The sequence below is a fragment of the Perca fluviatilis genome, chromosome 8 (genome assembly GCF_010015445.1).
Source record: "Perca fluviatilis chromosome 8, GENO_Pfluv_1.0, whole genome shotgun sequence".
NCBI classification, from domain to species: Eukaryota; Metazoa; Chordata; class Actinopteri; order Perciformes; family Percidae; genus Perca; species Perca fluviatilis.
In genome coordinates this window covers 36,697,525-36,714,788 of record NC_053119.1, presented here as the reverse complement: position 1 = coordinate 36,714,788, position 17,264 = coordinate 36,697,525, and the positions used below count along the sequence as shown (strand labels likewise).

At 41.1% G+C, this 17,264-nt stretch overlaps 1 protein-coding gene across 2 annotated transcripts in view; it reads left to right on the top strand.

Annotated features, from left to right (window-relative positions):
* The first annotated feature begins 1,097 nt into the window (after window positions 1-1,097).
* elmo3 (engulfment and cell motility 3) overlaps window positions 1,098-17,264 on the top strand; it is a 28,700-nt gene continuing 12,533 nt past the window's right edge. The window contains exons 1-8 of one of the 2 annotated variants that reach the window (XM_039808367.1): window positions 1,098-1,340; window positions 11,184-11,292; window positions 14,040-14,080; window positions 14,175-14,247; window positions 14,611-14,661; window positions 14,960-15,129; window positions 15,327-15,426; window positions 15,548-15,699. In XM_039808367.1, the coding sequence (XP_039664301.1) occupies window positions 11,215-11,292; window positions 14,040-14,080; window positions 14,175-14,247; window positions 14,611-14,661; window positions 14,960-15,129; window positions 15,327-15,426; window positions 15,548-15,699 (665 nt within the window). In that variant the 5' untranslated portion in view covers window positions 1,098-1,340; window positions 11,184-11,214. Of the gene's footprint in view, window positions 1,341-3,533; window positions 3,640-11,183; window positions 11,293-14,039; window positions 14,081-14,174; window positions 14,248-14,610; window positions 14,662-14,959; window positions 15,130-15,326; window positions 15,427-15,547; window positions 15,700-17,264 lie in introns of those variants that run through there. The other variant, XM_039808368.1, reaches the window with a different exon arrangement.

Below are 17,264 nucleotides of genomic sequence, written 5' to 3'. Positions count from 1 at the left end.
TGTGAGTTTGGCTAATTCTTCAATAGAGCAGCCAGGGTTCAACAGTGCTGGGGTTGAATGAATCATGTCTGTGTGTAATGCCGTGTGAGACTCCATCCTCCAGACTGTTTTGAACAGGCTCACTATTGCTAAGCTGTAGTCGCATCAAATGAAACAAAAATAAAAAACTTTGGTATTCTTTAACAGTCTCTTTCCTTGGTTTCAAATGTAACCCTTGTGCATCCCTTTAAAAACGTTGCTCTTAAATCCTTAGAAGGCACAAATGACGGTCAAAAAACTGCCATAAAATCGTTTATTAATGTTATTTTCTACAGAGTTACATCTCTTAACCAACTTCAGTCCTGATCATAACTACCAAATATGCATTCAATTTCAGAATGTTAACCCTTTAAATGTCACTCTTCTTCCTGAATTTCTCCCCTGGGGGATCAATGAATGTTTATCTTATCTTCTTCTCCATAACAGCAGGGATGCAGTGCTTGTCGAAACCAAACAAATTGCATTTATTTGCCTTAAAGGCTAATAGGAGAAAGAAATGTCGTAAAAACCACAATTTTGAAGCCATGGTTCTAGACTGGAAGTTTTAATGAGTTTCAATGGGGGCATTTTTGTCTGAGTGTCTGTATTTTTTACTACCAAGTATAGACAAAAAAATCACATCTTTGTCTTTGTATCTTTGTATACTGTATGGCAAAACTGAAGGGACAGCAGGGGGCAGCTGTAACCAGCCGTTCACGACCCGGAACTTTGATTTAGTTCATCTAATACTTCTTGGAAATTTGAAAGAAAAATCTTGCTAAGCGTAAGCAGCAACCGCATTTCCAGAAATTATAACATTTTGATTTCAAAGTAAAAGCACTGTATCGCTCGAGGAATACAATTATGTATTGGCTGTCTAACACATAGAATGGTTTAACATGTGCGCATATGAGTGAAATTAAATGCCATGAAATAAATAAATAGTGACAGTATATTTCTCAAGGAATATTTCCGTTAACATAATTTCACCCTCATTTAAATTAAAACACGCTGGACAAGATGGGTTTTATTTTGAAAGTCATAACCGGAAAAGCTTTATCTAAAGCTTGCTAGATTTCCTCAAACCCTCGACTGTACGACTCAAAAGCAACCCGGAACATTTAAGTCAACTAATCATTCCTGAAAACGTATTGCAAGGAGTTTGCTCCAGTTTTCCGAGCAGTTCAAATGTTACGCTAAGAAAAGTCATTTCTGCGGGCTGAGTTAGTTCTTTCTCAGGGGGGGGAAAAGACAAATGTTTCTCGCTCCGACTGCGGCGGTTCCTGTGGGACTATAGCCCTCGACTTGTCTTTTCAAAGCAGGTAAGACCCAGTCAGGGAAAAAGCTTCTTTCACAAGCCTGTCCTGTATCTTGTCCTAAAGCTTTGGCAATTAGTCATATGAGTTTTGAAGTAATAACTGTTAAACCTTTATTTGCATTTGTGTGTTTACTTCTAACTTCAGTTAGCACAGAGATTTGTGGTTCACTTTTGGTTATACAACAGCACATTACTTTTTTTTAAAACTAGCTTACAGTGTTCAGCTGCACTTATGTTACTTACAATTATTTGTGTAAAACAGAAGTGTATTATTGTAATAAACAGGTTATAGGCTACCAGTGGAAAATGTGCATGCTATATGAATATGAATGAATATTTTTTTCTTCTTAAAAATACAAAGCCAGCCATCCACTAAATCCCAGTAGAAGCCTAAAGCCAGTCTTTCTCTTGTAATATTCCTCTATTTAAGATATAGGCTACTAGGTGTTTGTGTGTGTGTGTGTGTGTGTGTGTGTGTGTGTGTGTGTGTGTGTGCGCGCGCGCGCGCGCACCCTGTCAGGTTAGGAATTTCTGGCAGCTGAGAGCTTCCCCCTTCTCTCTCTCTCTCTCTCACACACACACACACACACACACACACACACACACACACACACACACACACACACACACACACACACACACACACACAAACACTCTCTACTACAGAGGGGAGGGGGTCTTTGAGTCCAGGGGGTCTGAGACACAGTAGTGAGTCAGCAGGCTAACAAAAGGTCTGGGCTTAAGCTTAATCAGTCAAAGTGCTCATAGAAGAATATATAGGCACTGATAGCTGCTGACAATGGTGGGCATTTAATATTTACTTTTGTAAGTCTAAGCTTATAAACCAGACAGGATATTCTCTCATGGAGGGGAAGATCTGAATCTTACCTGTTCCATATTAAGTAAAACTGAAAAAAAAAATGTTTATAAAACATACCAAGGCTGGGTGATATGACGATACACTGTATATCGTCAAAATGATATAAAAAGTCTTATCATATTTTTCTATATCATTTCCATATAGACTCTTTACGTTCTGATTCTTGCACGTTAGACTCATTTTGCACTAAAGTTCTTAATAAAATGATTAATATAATTAAGTTCTGAGTGTGAGTGCACTAGAGAGTGTGTGTACTGTGGATACTGACCGTAGAGGCACTGTTATTCTACTATGGAGTATACAAAAATTGGCCAAAAGATTATTATATATATATATATATATATATATATATATAAGATTATTTTTTGGGCTTTTCTGCCTTTAATTTTGACAGGACAGCTAGGTGAGAAAGGGGAGAGAGGGGTGAAGACATGCAGGAAATCGTCACAGGTCGGATTCAAAGTGTGCCCCTTTGCTGCATGTCATTCCCCCACCCTTTCTCTCTCCCCTTTCATGTCTTCAGCTGTCCTGTCAATGAAGGCCTAAAAATGTCAAAAAAATGATCTTAAACATAAACAAAAACATGCTATATCGTAATATAAAGTGTTATCTAGATAGTAAATTACCTATATTGGGAAGAAGATTTTGGCCATATCGCCCAATTGTAGCTGCAATAAACGATTATAATTATTCAATATTTTATCGATTCATCCGTTTAGAGTCAGAAAATCAGAAAAATGAGAGTCCAAAGTGATGCCTTCAAAATCTAGGACAAAATATTCCATTTACTATCACAGAAAACTGAGAAAACCAGCAAATATTCACATTTGAGAAAATGGAACCAGTACATTGTTGGCATTTTTTGCTTAAAACGTGATTTCAGTTGTCAATAAAATTCAAATAGTATCCAATACATATATTTAGATTAATAGCATTGACCGTTTTATTTTCTGAATTCTAAAGGGTTGCACTTTACTTTACTTGAAGGTATCTACATAAGAGTGACAAGACACTGACATGAACGTGTCATAAACATAAACAAGTCATGAACGTTTATGACATAACGCTTCTGTCAGTAAGTGTAATTCGGTTTTTGTCACGACAAGTTAGGATTAGGGTTAGGGTTCATGTGTTCATGACAGTGTCATGTCACTCTTATGCAGATACCTTCAAATAAAGTGCAAAGCAAACAGACACATACAGAAGGTGCAGTTTCGGCTTCATCACAAACATAAACATGCATCGACAGGCACAGACATGGACAAACACTTTCAGTGGTTAACCTCTGTAGAGACGGAGATGAACACCTCCCCTCTCTCTTCTGCTGAGTTAAGAAAGGGAAATGTCAAACAGCCTCAACATTTTTACTGACCAGCATCTTTTCGGTTGAGTCTCATGAGCTGAGGTGTACAGCAAGCTAAGGGTGAGTTTGACAGTATTTAATAGTATGAAAACATCTTTTATTTTTTTAAATCACGTTCATATTTCTACATTCTGGCTGTCGATGTTGCTGTTAGAAGAAATTGGAAATTATTTTGAGCAAAGAGATAAATGTTTTCACATTTTATATGTCGTCTCATTTAGTACTTAATATGTTGTAATTACCAGCAAGTTAATGTAATTAAATATTTTAAAAAACAGTTGGAAATCAACACTTCCTGAGCTTGTTTTGCTTTTGCAGTTGAGGAGACGAGCTATGGCTCAAAGCACTAGCTTAAGTTTATCCTTCGTCATGTTGTAATGATGGGGAATGGCAGCTCAGGCTGAGCAGTATCCAGTATTAGGAGGCCTGGAGCATGTACTGACAGGTCGTGATGAATGTTGACTTATAGTGCTTTGCCATCAGCCCGTAAAAACCAGGCAAGTGGAAGTCTTCGCTGAAGGTTTTAGCTCTCTGCTTCGACTGGTCTGACTTTGGTCTGGACAAAAGTCTACTGATGTGTTCTTTTCAACAAGTGTAATTGCCTGGCTACATTAGTTACATTTTCCATTATTTCCCTTTTGTATGATATAATGAACTACTTCAGGGTGTGAGTGCACTAGAGAATGTGTGTGCTGTGGATACACTGACCTACAGGAAACCTGATACATGTTCATACAAGAAAGTGATATAAAAATGTCTATCGTATATTTTTTCTATATCGTTTCTAACACAATGTCGAAAAACCACATCCATCCATTGCAGGTGGTAGAGAAGTTGGAGCAAACCATAGAGGGGCTGTTTTGCTACTATGGAGTAGCCTATACAAACATTTCAATTGGCAATTTTTTTTATTGAATTACCAAAAAAACATGCTATATTGTAATATATTAGCCTGACAAGCCAGACCCACATCAAGATGTTGGGTCTGGGAACTCACCATTGGCAGGGCTCAATCCGAGGTTGTCTTTCAAATTCCCTCTGCACGCAATAGGATAGCGCTACAACCAACCAGAGCAACGCTAGTTGATAGATTAAACTTTTGCCGTATCCGGTCGGCAAATCTCCGAACACATCTTCCTTTTTTAAAGTGCCTATATTATGAAAAAATCACTTTTTCTGGGATTTGGGGTGTTCTTTTGTGTCTCTGGTGCTTCCACACACATACAAACTTTGAAAAAAATCCATCCATGCTGTTTTGAGTGAGATACGGTTTCTGAATGTGTCCTGCCTTCAGTCTCCTAGTGAGCTGTTCAAAATCGGCCTTCAAAAAATGAGCTGGCTAACCACAACCGTTAGCTCGTTAGCATGCTAACCGTTAGCATTAGCATGCTAACGCTAATGCTAACGCTAGCATGCTACGTCGTTCTCAATAGCAAAGCACTGCTACAACACACACAAGTTCACCATAATCTACAAAAGAACTACTTACATGTGTGCCCTCATTTAGAAGTCTCCCAGCTAATCCTGCCTTGTAACTGACCAAAGTTGGAGAAACAGGCTTTCTTTACTGTCTCTAGAGTTAGCTAGCTGACATGATCTACATCTGAACTACTGAGCATGTGCGGAGCAATCAAAGATAGGTACAAAAGAAGAAGATGAAAAGAGGTCTCACTCTGTAGCTAAAACAGAAACCAGGTGAAAAGAGGATCTGCAGCAGTGAGAGAGAGCTGTGCAGTACAACAACAATATGGTGTTTTTTGAAAATTAAACCATGTAAACCTATTCTGGTACAACCTTAAAATACAGTTATGAACCTGAAAATGAGCATAATATGGGCGCTTTAAGAATGACTTCAGTGCCGTTCTTTGTTCTTTTCTCAAAGAAAAGCTTAACTCCAAGTCAACAATAGTCAACACTACAATATCGGTGCGGTATCGATATCGAGGTATTTGGTCAAAAATATCGTGATATTTGATTTTCACCATATCGCCCAGCCCTAGGCCCGGCCAGAGTTTGGCTTTTCCAGCTCGCAAGCCAACGGAGAGTTGCTAGACCCCCCTGGCTGCAAATTACATTTGCTGCCACTAGGGGTGTGTCTAGATTTCTAGGCTAGTAATTATATATGATCAAGATATGAAATGACCTATATCGATACAGGAGTTTGGCCATATTGTCCAGCCCTATTTATTGATATTTATGGTATTGTGATTTGAGGCTAGAAGACATTATTTTAAATAGTTGCTGCCTTTTATGTTTTTTTTAAGACAATTTCCTTAAATTATTAGACGGGAAGTTGTGTCAATTTAAAAGTAAATGTCTTTGTCTACCTGCCGGCGGTTGAGCGAGGTGATGGCGGCACGGAGGGGCTCCTTTCATTAGCATGTACTGCTCGTGCTGCAGTAGGGTCGTGGTTACCACATTACCGCATTGAGGCGGTCAAGTCACGCCAACCACAGAGTCAAGCTTATCACCATGTCACCGCTGCTTTTCCTTCTTTTTCTTGCAAGCGTGTTACTGTCAACTAACAGTGTTTGGTAGCCATTAGTAGTCAGTTTTAAGGATGAGGGTTGTAGAAATATTTCTATAAACTAGATGTGTTATTCTCATTATAAAAGTTTATAATATATGTGTGTTGTCATGAGACGTGGATTCGGACACACAGATGGTTAGCTTAAGCTTTGATTACATTATAATTCAGGAATGTGAAGTGTATGTTAGAAGCGTTTTTTTTTAGTACCAGACGGAGAGGTGGAACGGCAGGGGGTGGCTCTCGGGTCAGTGTGTGTGTGTGTGTGTGTGTGTGTGTGTGTGTGTGTGAGAGAAAGAGAACTGAAGAAATCTGCCCGGAGACAGAGGATGACGTCATCAAGGAAGAAGATAAAAAGATTAGGAATATGGTCAGACGGGGTTCACAATTTTGAGAGAAACTGAGTGGACCTGAACCCCGTATATTTTTGTCTGCGGTCAGGGAAACTTAGGATCTCTTTTGTGTACCCACGTGTGTTTTAACTTAAATGCTGGACTTCAGTTAACTTGAATAACTGAACTCTTTGTTTCAGATTGATCCTTGTGTTCTGGTAAACTCAAGTCCGACGTAAGAAGGTGTGGGAATTAATAAATTGGAGTCAGATTTGACAGGCCTTAGGGCCTTATTTTAGACATAATTCCCTACAGCATGGAAGAGGTGTGTACCCTAACCCACCCTAACCCCTTGGGGTCGGTCCGTCAGGAAGTCAAGGATCCACATGCACAATGAGGTGTTCAATCCCGGGTCCTTGAGCTTTGTGATGAGCCTGGAGGAAACTAGGGTATTAAACGCCGAACTGTAGTCAATGAACAGCTCAACCTTTCCAGGTGAGATAGGGTGGTGTGGAAGATGTGTGCTATGTTGGGATGGTAGGCAAACTGTAATGGGTCCACTGCTGGGTAGTGAAGACTAGATGTAATCATTGACCAGTCGTTCAAAGCATTTCATCACTACAGAGGTGAGTGTAGAGTTGGGTACCGAAACCCGGTTCCACTATATAACCGGTTCCTACGCAACCAGTAGGAATCGGACCGGATTAGAACGCAAATTTTGGTTCCTCATTTCAGTTCCACCTAATGTGTCAAAATATTTTCCCTCTGTTGCTCCGAAACGGACATAAAAATATCACACTTTCTCTGTAGTCTACCGTTAGCTAGCTACCGTAAATGTAGGCTACTTTTAAAATGCTGTATTTCCCCTCTGGGCTCACCAAAACGGACGTAAAAGCATATTAACCATTCACTGCACGTGATCGCTAGTAAACATATTACATCTTTGAAGTAATTTTAAAATTTTTCGAGAATCGGTTTAGGAATCGGAATCGTTTTAAAAGTACCGATTCGGCATCAGAATCGTAAAATTCCAAACGATACCCAACCCTCTGTGAGTGCCACTGGGCGGTAGTCATTCAGGCAGGCTGGTCTTGTTTTCTTGGGCACAGGAATGGTGGTGGACTTGAAGCCTGTGGGTATGACCCACTGAGCCAGTAGTGGTTAATATCATTACCAGTGCTAGTTGGTCAGCACACAGTTTGAAGACCCGTACACTGATACTGTCAGGCCCTTCTGCTTTCTTGGTGTTTTTACATGCTTGAAAGCCCTCCTGATGTTATACTCAGAAAGGAAGATGTGTGTGAGAGGTGCCCCCGCCCATCCATTAACCTTTGCTTCAGCTGCTTGTTGGCTGCCGGCGTCCCTAAAAGCGATGATAAAAAAATTAAATCTATCCGTTTTGAGACCGTGCACACAACAGCGCCACACCTACACCTGAATGCAGTAGATTTTGAGATATTTCAGTCCGTACTATAGTCAGTCCCTCCAGTAAAACGTGATTATGCGATCGCATAATTCAGGGCATAATCAGCCAAAGTCCGCATATTTATGCGGGGGCCGCATCTTTTCAAATATGCCGCACTTTCGCCGCATAAATTGCAGATTTCTGCGCAAAATATGCGGGGTTTGCATGATTTCATAATCCCCGCATTTTCGTTGCAAAAAAGTCACATATATCTTAGCAGAAAGAAAAATGTTGCGTTTACTTCACACAAGAGCAGACATTTTTCCCTGTTGCCATGGGAACGTTATGATGTGACGTAATTACGCGACGTGAACATCATCGAAAAGCAGGGTGTTGGGGAATCACTTTTTTTTCTTTTTCATCAAACCACAGTTTTTGCAAGTTCCCGCAATTTTTGCAAGTTCCCGCAATATTCCATCGCATTTTTTAAGAAAACGTACTGCATAATCAAGAATTTTTGCCTGCAACAATCACAAAAAAACTCTATACAAAAACAACCCCAATACAATTAGCTTCAGTTGTCAAATTTTCAGCCTTTTCTACAACTGGTTTTAAAAACTGTCAGTCAGAGAGATGATCGTTACCAATGGGTAGCCAACTACAACACCCTAAGATGAAGCTGTTTCTGTTTTCCCACTGTACATTTCACTATTAATAACCACCTGTAAGGAAATTTTTTAGTCTTTAGTGCAACCAAATCAATAATTTGGCTTCAGCTAATAGACACATGAGCTCAGTTTCACATTCGTCATTATACACCTCAGACAGATACTCTTAAAACCCATACACAGTCTTTTTTTTGTCACAAAGACATGCCATTACCCAGAGTTTGCCCTTGATTTTGTTGACTCATAAGCTGCCCCTGAACAAATCTACATTCACACCCAAATCTCTTTAAGATTAAGGCTGCAAACCCTTGTTATTTGTTTGGAGGTAGGTCGGCCTTCACCAATGTAATGGTGCGTTCTTTTTGTCCACCGAAGTCAATCTACGAGTTGTTTTCCAGAGTTACGAACCGGAAGTTGCAAAAAGAACGCCCCCGAGGTCATATATACGACTCGTCAAGTCGTCTGAACTCATGGTGCGTTCTTTTTGTCTTGTAATCGCGACTAGTAGCTAGGGGTGGGGGAAAAAATTGATACAGCATAGTATCGTGATATTTTTCATGGCAATACTGTATCGATACACAGACGCCAAGTATCGATCTTTTATGATATATGTCTTGGTCAGTTTGTCTGCTTGACAATCACATTTTGCACCAATACAATTGAAGTGAGATGAACAAACAAAGAAATTTATCTTTTTAGATAAAACAGATGTTGACAAAATTGTCCTTTCGGGACATCATTTGAAATTGGGAAAAATCTGAAGTTGGAAAAAAGGTAATACATTGCAATATATCGCAGAATATTGCAATATGTTTAAAATCGCAATAATATCGTATCGTGACATAAGTATCGGGATGATATCGTATCATGAGGCCTCTGGTGATTCCCACCCCTACTAGTAGCTTGAGTGTGACGTCCCATCCGTGTCGAAAAAAGAGTAACCGCGGGTTAATGATGCGATTGTGTTTGCATATTCTTGTAAAAATCAGCAGGACTACAGCCTTAGTCGAAAGATAGTCCTCCCCCATTTTCACACTTGCTTTGAAGGCCTTCTTTATCAGGAAAGATTCTGTCTCAGTGAGGTGAGAAGACAGTAAAGGCCTGTGGCTGTTTTGACAGCAGTATTGCTTTGAAATCTGCCATCAACTGTAAGAGACTGGAGTTATGGTATGTAAACTATCCAAGAGATCTAGCAGAGGGTGGGGGTTATTAATCCCACCAAACGCAAGCAGGCACAAGCTCGACCTATTTAATTTCACCGAGGGCTCATGAATGTGCAGAAATATTTCGATCCAACTGTATTGTTTCCATGTGCTGAGAGCGAGGGAGAGACGGCGAAGGACAAGGAAGGGGGGGAAGGGCTAGAAGCACAACTGCTTCTTCTGTATCCTCTGGGAATGCTGTCTGAAGGCCGAGGAGGAAGTGCATATGATGTGTGTATGAGTTGGAAAAGGGGGAGAAGAAAGATTGAAAAATCCGTAGTGCGTGTTCAGACAGAATTGAGCCCTCTCAGCATAACTCAATGCACTATAAATATACAGTGAAAGAGGAACAGAGTAAATAATATTGAAAATGATAGTTACATTGACAGCCATGAGTCATTCGTGAGACAACTGGGCTTGTCAGTCCAGCAGAGAGACTGCTCTCAGGTTGGTTAGTTTTCGCTTTATCACATTTAAAAAAATAACTGAATTAATATCCAGTTTGAAACGACAGCAACAGCCCACATAAAGCATATCCAATGTCAAAATTGAAATCTTTGAACTGTAGATTAATGAAATGATCAATATCACCAGTTTATCACCAGTTTAGAGCTTGGATGTGTAGTCCATCCACAACATTTCAGTATGAAATTTAATATGAAATTCAATCTTGGGACTTGTAGTCCCCCATCAGATACAAACTCAATCTCTTTATTGAGATCGACCGCAATAAAACTTTTTAACACTTCATCACTGCGTGTTAGACAAGACTCATGTACATCATACTGCACAAAGTGCAACTTGCACAAACATAGGTATTTTACTTACATCTTTATAAATACTATTTAAGTAGGTTGTACATTTTTTTTTCACCACTTGTATATACGTTTGTACATTCTTTCCCTTTTATTTTTTTTAATTTTTATTTTTGAATAGTTGTTCTTGTATTCTATGCTATTTATTATTTCTTGTAGATTCTGTATGTGTGCTGTGTGTCTTATATTTTGCTGCTGTAGCACTGAAATTTCCCATTTTGGGATCAATAAAGTCTATCTAATCTAATCTAATTTTGGTCACAGTTGCCTAAAGTTTATTTGGCTTGTTTATTGGTTTTATTCTTGTCTTGTGGCATTATGTTTTTGGGTTGTCCATCTATCCGTCCTATTCATGTGAATGTTGATATCTCGGGGAACACCTTGAGCTGATTTCCTCAAATTTTGAACGTCCACTTGAACTCGAGGATGAACAGATTAGATTTTAGATGTAAAAGGTTAAGGTCACTGTGACCTCACTGTTCACCCCATACTCGTGAACTCAATATCTCAGGAACGCCTTGAGGGAATGTCATCACATTTGGCACAAATGTCAGCTAGCGGAGGCATACCTATCAGTTCCTATCAGGTTCCAGGTTGTAAAGGTCATGACATTTTGATTAAGGAATATCTTCTATGTCTCTTTTATTATCAACAGCTAGAGAGTGGTGGAGTCGAGAGGTGCCAACATGCCTCAACAGAAGGACATAGTAAAGATAGCCATCCAGATGCCTGGGGCCTACCCCCAGCTCATACAACTGGACCAGGTAATGCACACACAGACCAAATATCCTCCCTTTTAAACTCACAGTGCCTGTAAAAGGAGAATGAATCGTGTAATATGTTGCTAGTTGGTATTCATATTTCAGTTCACCTCCTGGGCACTGCCAAGGGGCCCTTGAGCAAGGCACAGAGCCCCCCAACTGCTGGGGGCGCCTGTCCATGGGCAGCCCCCTCGCTCTGACTTCTCTCCATGCATGTATAGGTCCTGTTTGTGCATGTGTGGGTATTTCGGGCCTGTGTGTAATGTAAAAAAAAGAAAAAAGACCCTTGGGGCAGTAATAAAGTATGTCTTCTTCTTCTTAAAAAATAATATATTCTTAGTTCTCTCCGACAGTGAACTTACATGGGAATTTCTTGCCAGGTAGTGCCTCCTTTCAGACTGCTTCATTTGCTGAAATTGGTAACTCAAAGATTGCAAAAAACTGCGACTAGGAGACGGCGGATGGCCCGCCATTTCGCTCACAAGTAGATCCTCGGCAGAAAACCGCTCGCTTTTCTAATTTCTCGACTGCGCCGTTCAATTAGCAATGTGCCAGGTGTGCCTGGGAATGGGAGATAACACTCTGATTGGTTGAACTCATGTTAAACACAAAACACACCTATGATTTTGCCTCTTTGCACCTTTCTTTTGCACCCAGATTATGCGGCGTTTATCAAGCAAAAGTGGAGTTGGACATGCCGTAAAATGCACTTGCGCCATGCACTTTCATCCTTGCGCTATAGCTCGTTTAAAAAGGGCCCATGGAGGCAGACAATTGGTACAGATGCCAGGGCATGAATGTTAGCTCAGGATGGTAGTATGAAGTATATTTAGGTTTGAGAACAGTCATGGTGCTTTTCCATTACACGGTACCTGCTCGACTCGCCTCGACTCTACTCGCCTCGACGCGCTGTGCGTCCGTTTTCCATTGCAGATTTTAGTACCGCCTCAGCGTGGCTGGTCGTAGCGACTGCCGTGGGCGTGGCTTAGTAGCGTTGCTTTAATGGCTTTTCCCCGACTCATTTCCTGGTTCTCTGTCTCCGTAAACAACATGATATCAAAGAGATAGTTAACGTTTACTGCTCCAGATTTCCCACCGTGGTCAGAAAGAACAGGGAAGACACTTTGTTTCTCTCACATATATATGACTATAGAGTCGCTACTTGCTGCGGAGATAATCGCCGTCACTCTCTCACTTCTCCCTCGCTCACCAGCTACACACACACACACACATGCACACACCAGCGCACAAGTATAAACATCAGGCCACTTGTATGCTACGGAGAAAGCTCTGTGTGGAGCCTCCGGCAGCAAAAAAACACCGCTGGCTAAACTATAACCTTTTCGGCTCGCCTCAGCTTGCTTGGAACCTCGACTGAGGTGGTACTAAAAAAAGTATCTGTTAGCAGGTACCAGGTACTTTTTTTCGTAATGGAAAACCAAAAAAGGTGAGTAGAGTCGAGGCGAGTCGAGCAGGTACCATGTAATGGAAAAGCGCCAAAACTGAAACTCACAACTCACAAGACTGCCTGCCTAAGTGCCTCCATACAGCTAACACCCATCAACTAAACCTACCCAGTGGGTCACGATCTGGGAAGCAGTAGTGCCTGAGAGGCTAAAGTCGGATTAGAATGATGACTCTGGCTCTTAAATTAGACTTTCTCCATACTGTGGCGTTGACGGCAGGTTGGGTGATATATCAATGAGAATACACCGCATACTGATTTAATATGCCTGGTGAAAGCAATTCTTTTAATTCAGCAGCCTTTGCCATTTTTGGACATAAACCTAGTAAAGTTTTTAGAAATTTCAACTTTTCTCTTTGACTAAATGTGATTGTGGGGAAGTTTTCCATGTATTTCGCAGAAACTATGGGGAAGTTGTACATCATCGTGCAACACATGGGTAGTAGTTTAAACTGCATCCTATACAGCAGGGGTGTGTTCTTACATTCACATACTGTACATCGCTTGAGAAGGTTTGAACAGAGAGAGAAACGTACTAAATAGATAGTTGGACCACCACTGAAACTGGAATGAACACAGGTCCCAGATCCACACACGTTTTTATAGCCCTGATACCAAAACCAATATTTTCATGATGTTTTGTTGTAATATTCCTAAGAGCAGCACAACAATTGAGTATTCAATGTTGATTTGGCTGTGAATGCCCATTCTATTCTCCAAATGTTTGTATTTTTTTATTTTTCTATCACAACCAATCCTGTCAGCCCAGAAGATTCCCTCAGAACCTTCTCATTGGCCCAGCGGTCTCTACTATACTCCTCCGATTGGTCGACCTTCTTGGCTGCCACTAATAACAGAGCAGCCACTGGGTCTACCACAGAACCTAAAGACATTTTGATTGGTTTACCGCGGGGCTGACCACTAATAGCAGGATAGCTGAGAGCCAGACATGGAAGTAGTCTGGCTTTTATTTACGCACTAAGAGAGATCTGGGCACTGAGGGTAACATTGTTCAGAAAGTGTTGGGGAGCTCTTGGATTTCCTCTTCTCAGCAAACACATTTTGCAGCCAGCGAGAATAGCTGTGGTACCGTGATCCCATAACAGTATGTCATTACTGACGCATGTGTTCAGCTCCCTGACAGAGAAAATACTTTGATTGTAGAATCTGTGTCCTGTTGTTATGACCCACATGTATGGAGCAGGTGTTACTTTTTTATGTTGTGTGAATGTATTTGCATTTGTACATAGCTGACTATAGGTTGTTTTGTTGTGTTTTTGTGCAGAAAAAGCCCCTGTCTGCTGTAATAAAGGAAGTGTGTGATGGGTAAGTTGATGATGATGAATGGTAATTTTTGAGATCGTTATCATTCAACTTTATGTATTACTGTGATAGTTATTGTGTGTGTGTGTGTGTGTAGCTGGAATCTCCCAGGTCCTGAAAACTACGCTCTGCAGTATGCTGATGGAGTGCAGATGTACATCACTGAATCGGTGAGTCACATTTATGTAAAAATAAATACAATTATTTATCTACATGAGGGTCATTATATATTATACCTTTACATTACGTTGGATTTTTTAAAATTGTTTTCTTTAAACAAAAACAATGTCCGAACAGCAGACAACTCCTCTCTTGAGGACAAGTTCTTCTGGTGCATCTCCGGTCTCTCTTTCGTCATCCATCTCTCTTCTCTGTTCTTGAATGTGCAGAAGCTATGGAGTTTATAGCTGACTATATTTGTCCTAGTGTGAGTTCGATTATGGGTTACTGTGTGAATAGGTACTGTATACGTGTGTGTGTGTGTGTGTGTGTGTGTGTGTGTGTGTGTTTGTTTGTTTGTTTGTGTGTTGTAGAATCGTCTGGACATTAAGAACGGCTGCATTCTGCGTCTGACCAAGGCACCGGTGAGTCTGCATCAACCAGGCTCTCAGCCATGCTAGTCTTGCACCTCCCTCTTCTCACATTCCTCCAGCCCTCTGTCTCTCACTCTGTCACTGGCTCATTACTCTTTCATTTATTCTGCATGCAGCAAATTTACAGAATCCGCTGCATGCACATACAATAGAACTGGTCAGCACCGATCTATCACTGCCATTACAAGTAGCTGAGTTTAAAAAAGCAACAATATAATTTGAACAACTAGAAAAGAAAGGACAAAATTTTTGAGTATGGTGTGTGTTTTGTCGATACTGGTGAACGCAGGGTCGCTGTGCAGAAGACTTGTACAAGGGCATCCAGAGCTCAGACGCGGGCGTTCGCTGCGATTCGCTGAAGGAACTGGCGAGCGTTTCCACAGACGTGACCTTTGCTCAGGAGTTCATCAGCCGAGACGGACACCTCTTATTGGTCAAGATAGTAGAGGACTGTAATGAGTAAGTACTTAACTACTATTTGTCATTGCATGTGTGTGTGTGTGTGTGTGTGTGTGTGTGTGTGTGTGTGTGTGTGTGTGTGTGTGTGTGTGTGTGTGTGTGTGTGTGTGTGTGTGTGTGTGTAGCTGGAATCTCCCAGGTCCTGAAAACTAAGTGTAAGTGTGCATAATATTTCTTTGTGTGTCTGTATCATTCAGGAGTAATGTGATCATGACCCACACACTGACAGGCTTCATGGAACTGATGGATCATGGGATAGTTTCATGGGAAAACCTCTCGTCTGTCTTCATCAAGAAGGTGCTGTAACTTGTGCTGTCTGTCTGTCATTTGGCCACAGATTTGTTTATCACTGACTGTAGCTGCACATTCTCTCACTATTCTTCCTTCTCTCCTTCCCTTCTTTCCTCCTCTCCTTCAGATTGCTAGCTTTGTCAACGCAAAGCCGACCGATGCATCAATACAGCAGGTGTCCTTGGACATCCTGGAGAGCATGGTGCTGAGCAGCTCCAACCTCTTCCTGCAAGTCAAACTGGAAGTCACTATGGAAAGGCTCATCGCTCACCTCCAGGTGTAAGTAACCGATAGATATGGACTGACTGTTAAATGTAGAATATTACAATTTTCTGCTGCTCGGGTCTGCCAATCAAAACCATACAAAACACGGAGCATTGATATCATTGCTGTCAGCTTCTCTCAATTAGGATTCCTTTAGTGTTCATCGTTCAGGAGTTTTTTTTTTTTTTTTCAGGAGACAAATTATCCGCATGTGAGCGGGAACGGGAGGATTTTGGATGGAGCGCAGAACGGATTTTTAGAAAGTTGGAGCTTCGCCTTATCTCCCGCTCCATCCTGCTCCAATTTCGCTTCCGTACCGCTCACATCACGAGTACGAAGCATGCCCGAGCCCGTCTCTGTGTTACTGGAGCGATATTTAGCTGAGAATCGGCTTTGAGCGGCAGAGCGATGGGAACAAACAGCTCCGTGAGCGATGAGCAGAAACTCTCACTGCTCACATGCTCTGTTGACAAGCGACCATAACAAACCATTACCTTGAATCTTATGATTTTTCTGGGTTTGAACACGCAACAGAATATATAACTTAATATATTTCAATCAGGAGAGACTTTGTTGCAGATATGCAATGATTTATTGTACATATGCGTGAAATGTACAGTACAGTCTTTGGAGATTAGACTCCACCGTCATTTTAAAAATCTGAAAAATTTTTAAAAGGGGTAGAAGCCGAAATATGAACCCCCCGATGGAGACTAGACACCGATGGTGGCGTGAGGAGCCTTAAGACCAACACCGAAAAGCCGCCGGTAGAGGCCTGCCGGAGGAGGACCCAGGAGCCGTGAGGGGCGAAGACCGGAGGAGCAGGGGAGGAGGAGGGTGGCGCTCTTATCCTGAAATGACAACTGATCAGCAGAGAGAGATGGGTTTAAAACAGAGATGTCATGCAGTGATTGGCTCGTGATTTTCGTTGCCGCTTCTGATTGGTTAAAAGAAAAGTGAACACCTCTACGGCTGATTCGTTTAGAGGAGAGAGAAAGTGATTATGTTTTAGAAGTCATCCTGAAAGAATTTGCGCTGAGCTCCATAACATAGGTCTAGTTGTTTGTAGGCATTTTAATGCAGAAATTATACATATTATATCGTTAAAAGCCAATCATAAACTCATTGAATCTTTGAATGTGTGCTACCACGCCTGCTTGATATATGAATATTTTTTGTTGCAACTTTGATTATGCCATCAAAGTTATTACACTGATTCTTAGACATAAGTATAATGTAATGTAAAAAACCCACATAGCATTTTGCAGAATATCTTCTGTATGGCTTTATTACAAAACAGGGCGCTGTTCTTCCAGAACAAACCACGTTCAGAGTTTCTCTCAGTGGCAGATAGTGGAAGAAACCAAAGACGGATGGAAAACACCCCATGCAATGTTCAGGATCTGCTGTTCAGCAAAGTTAAAGAGAAAACAAGCTCTGACATTGACACATCTGTGGGGCAGTAGGGTGGGGCAGCATTGTCTTTTTAACAGGAAGTTATTAAACATGTAATAAAAACAACTAGTGCTGATAATACTACTGTCTCTACTACTACTGCCGTTTGTCACACCCGGATTTCC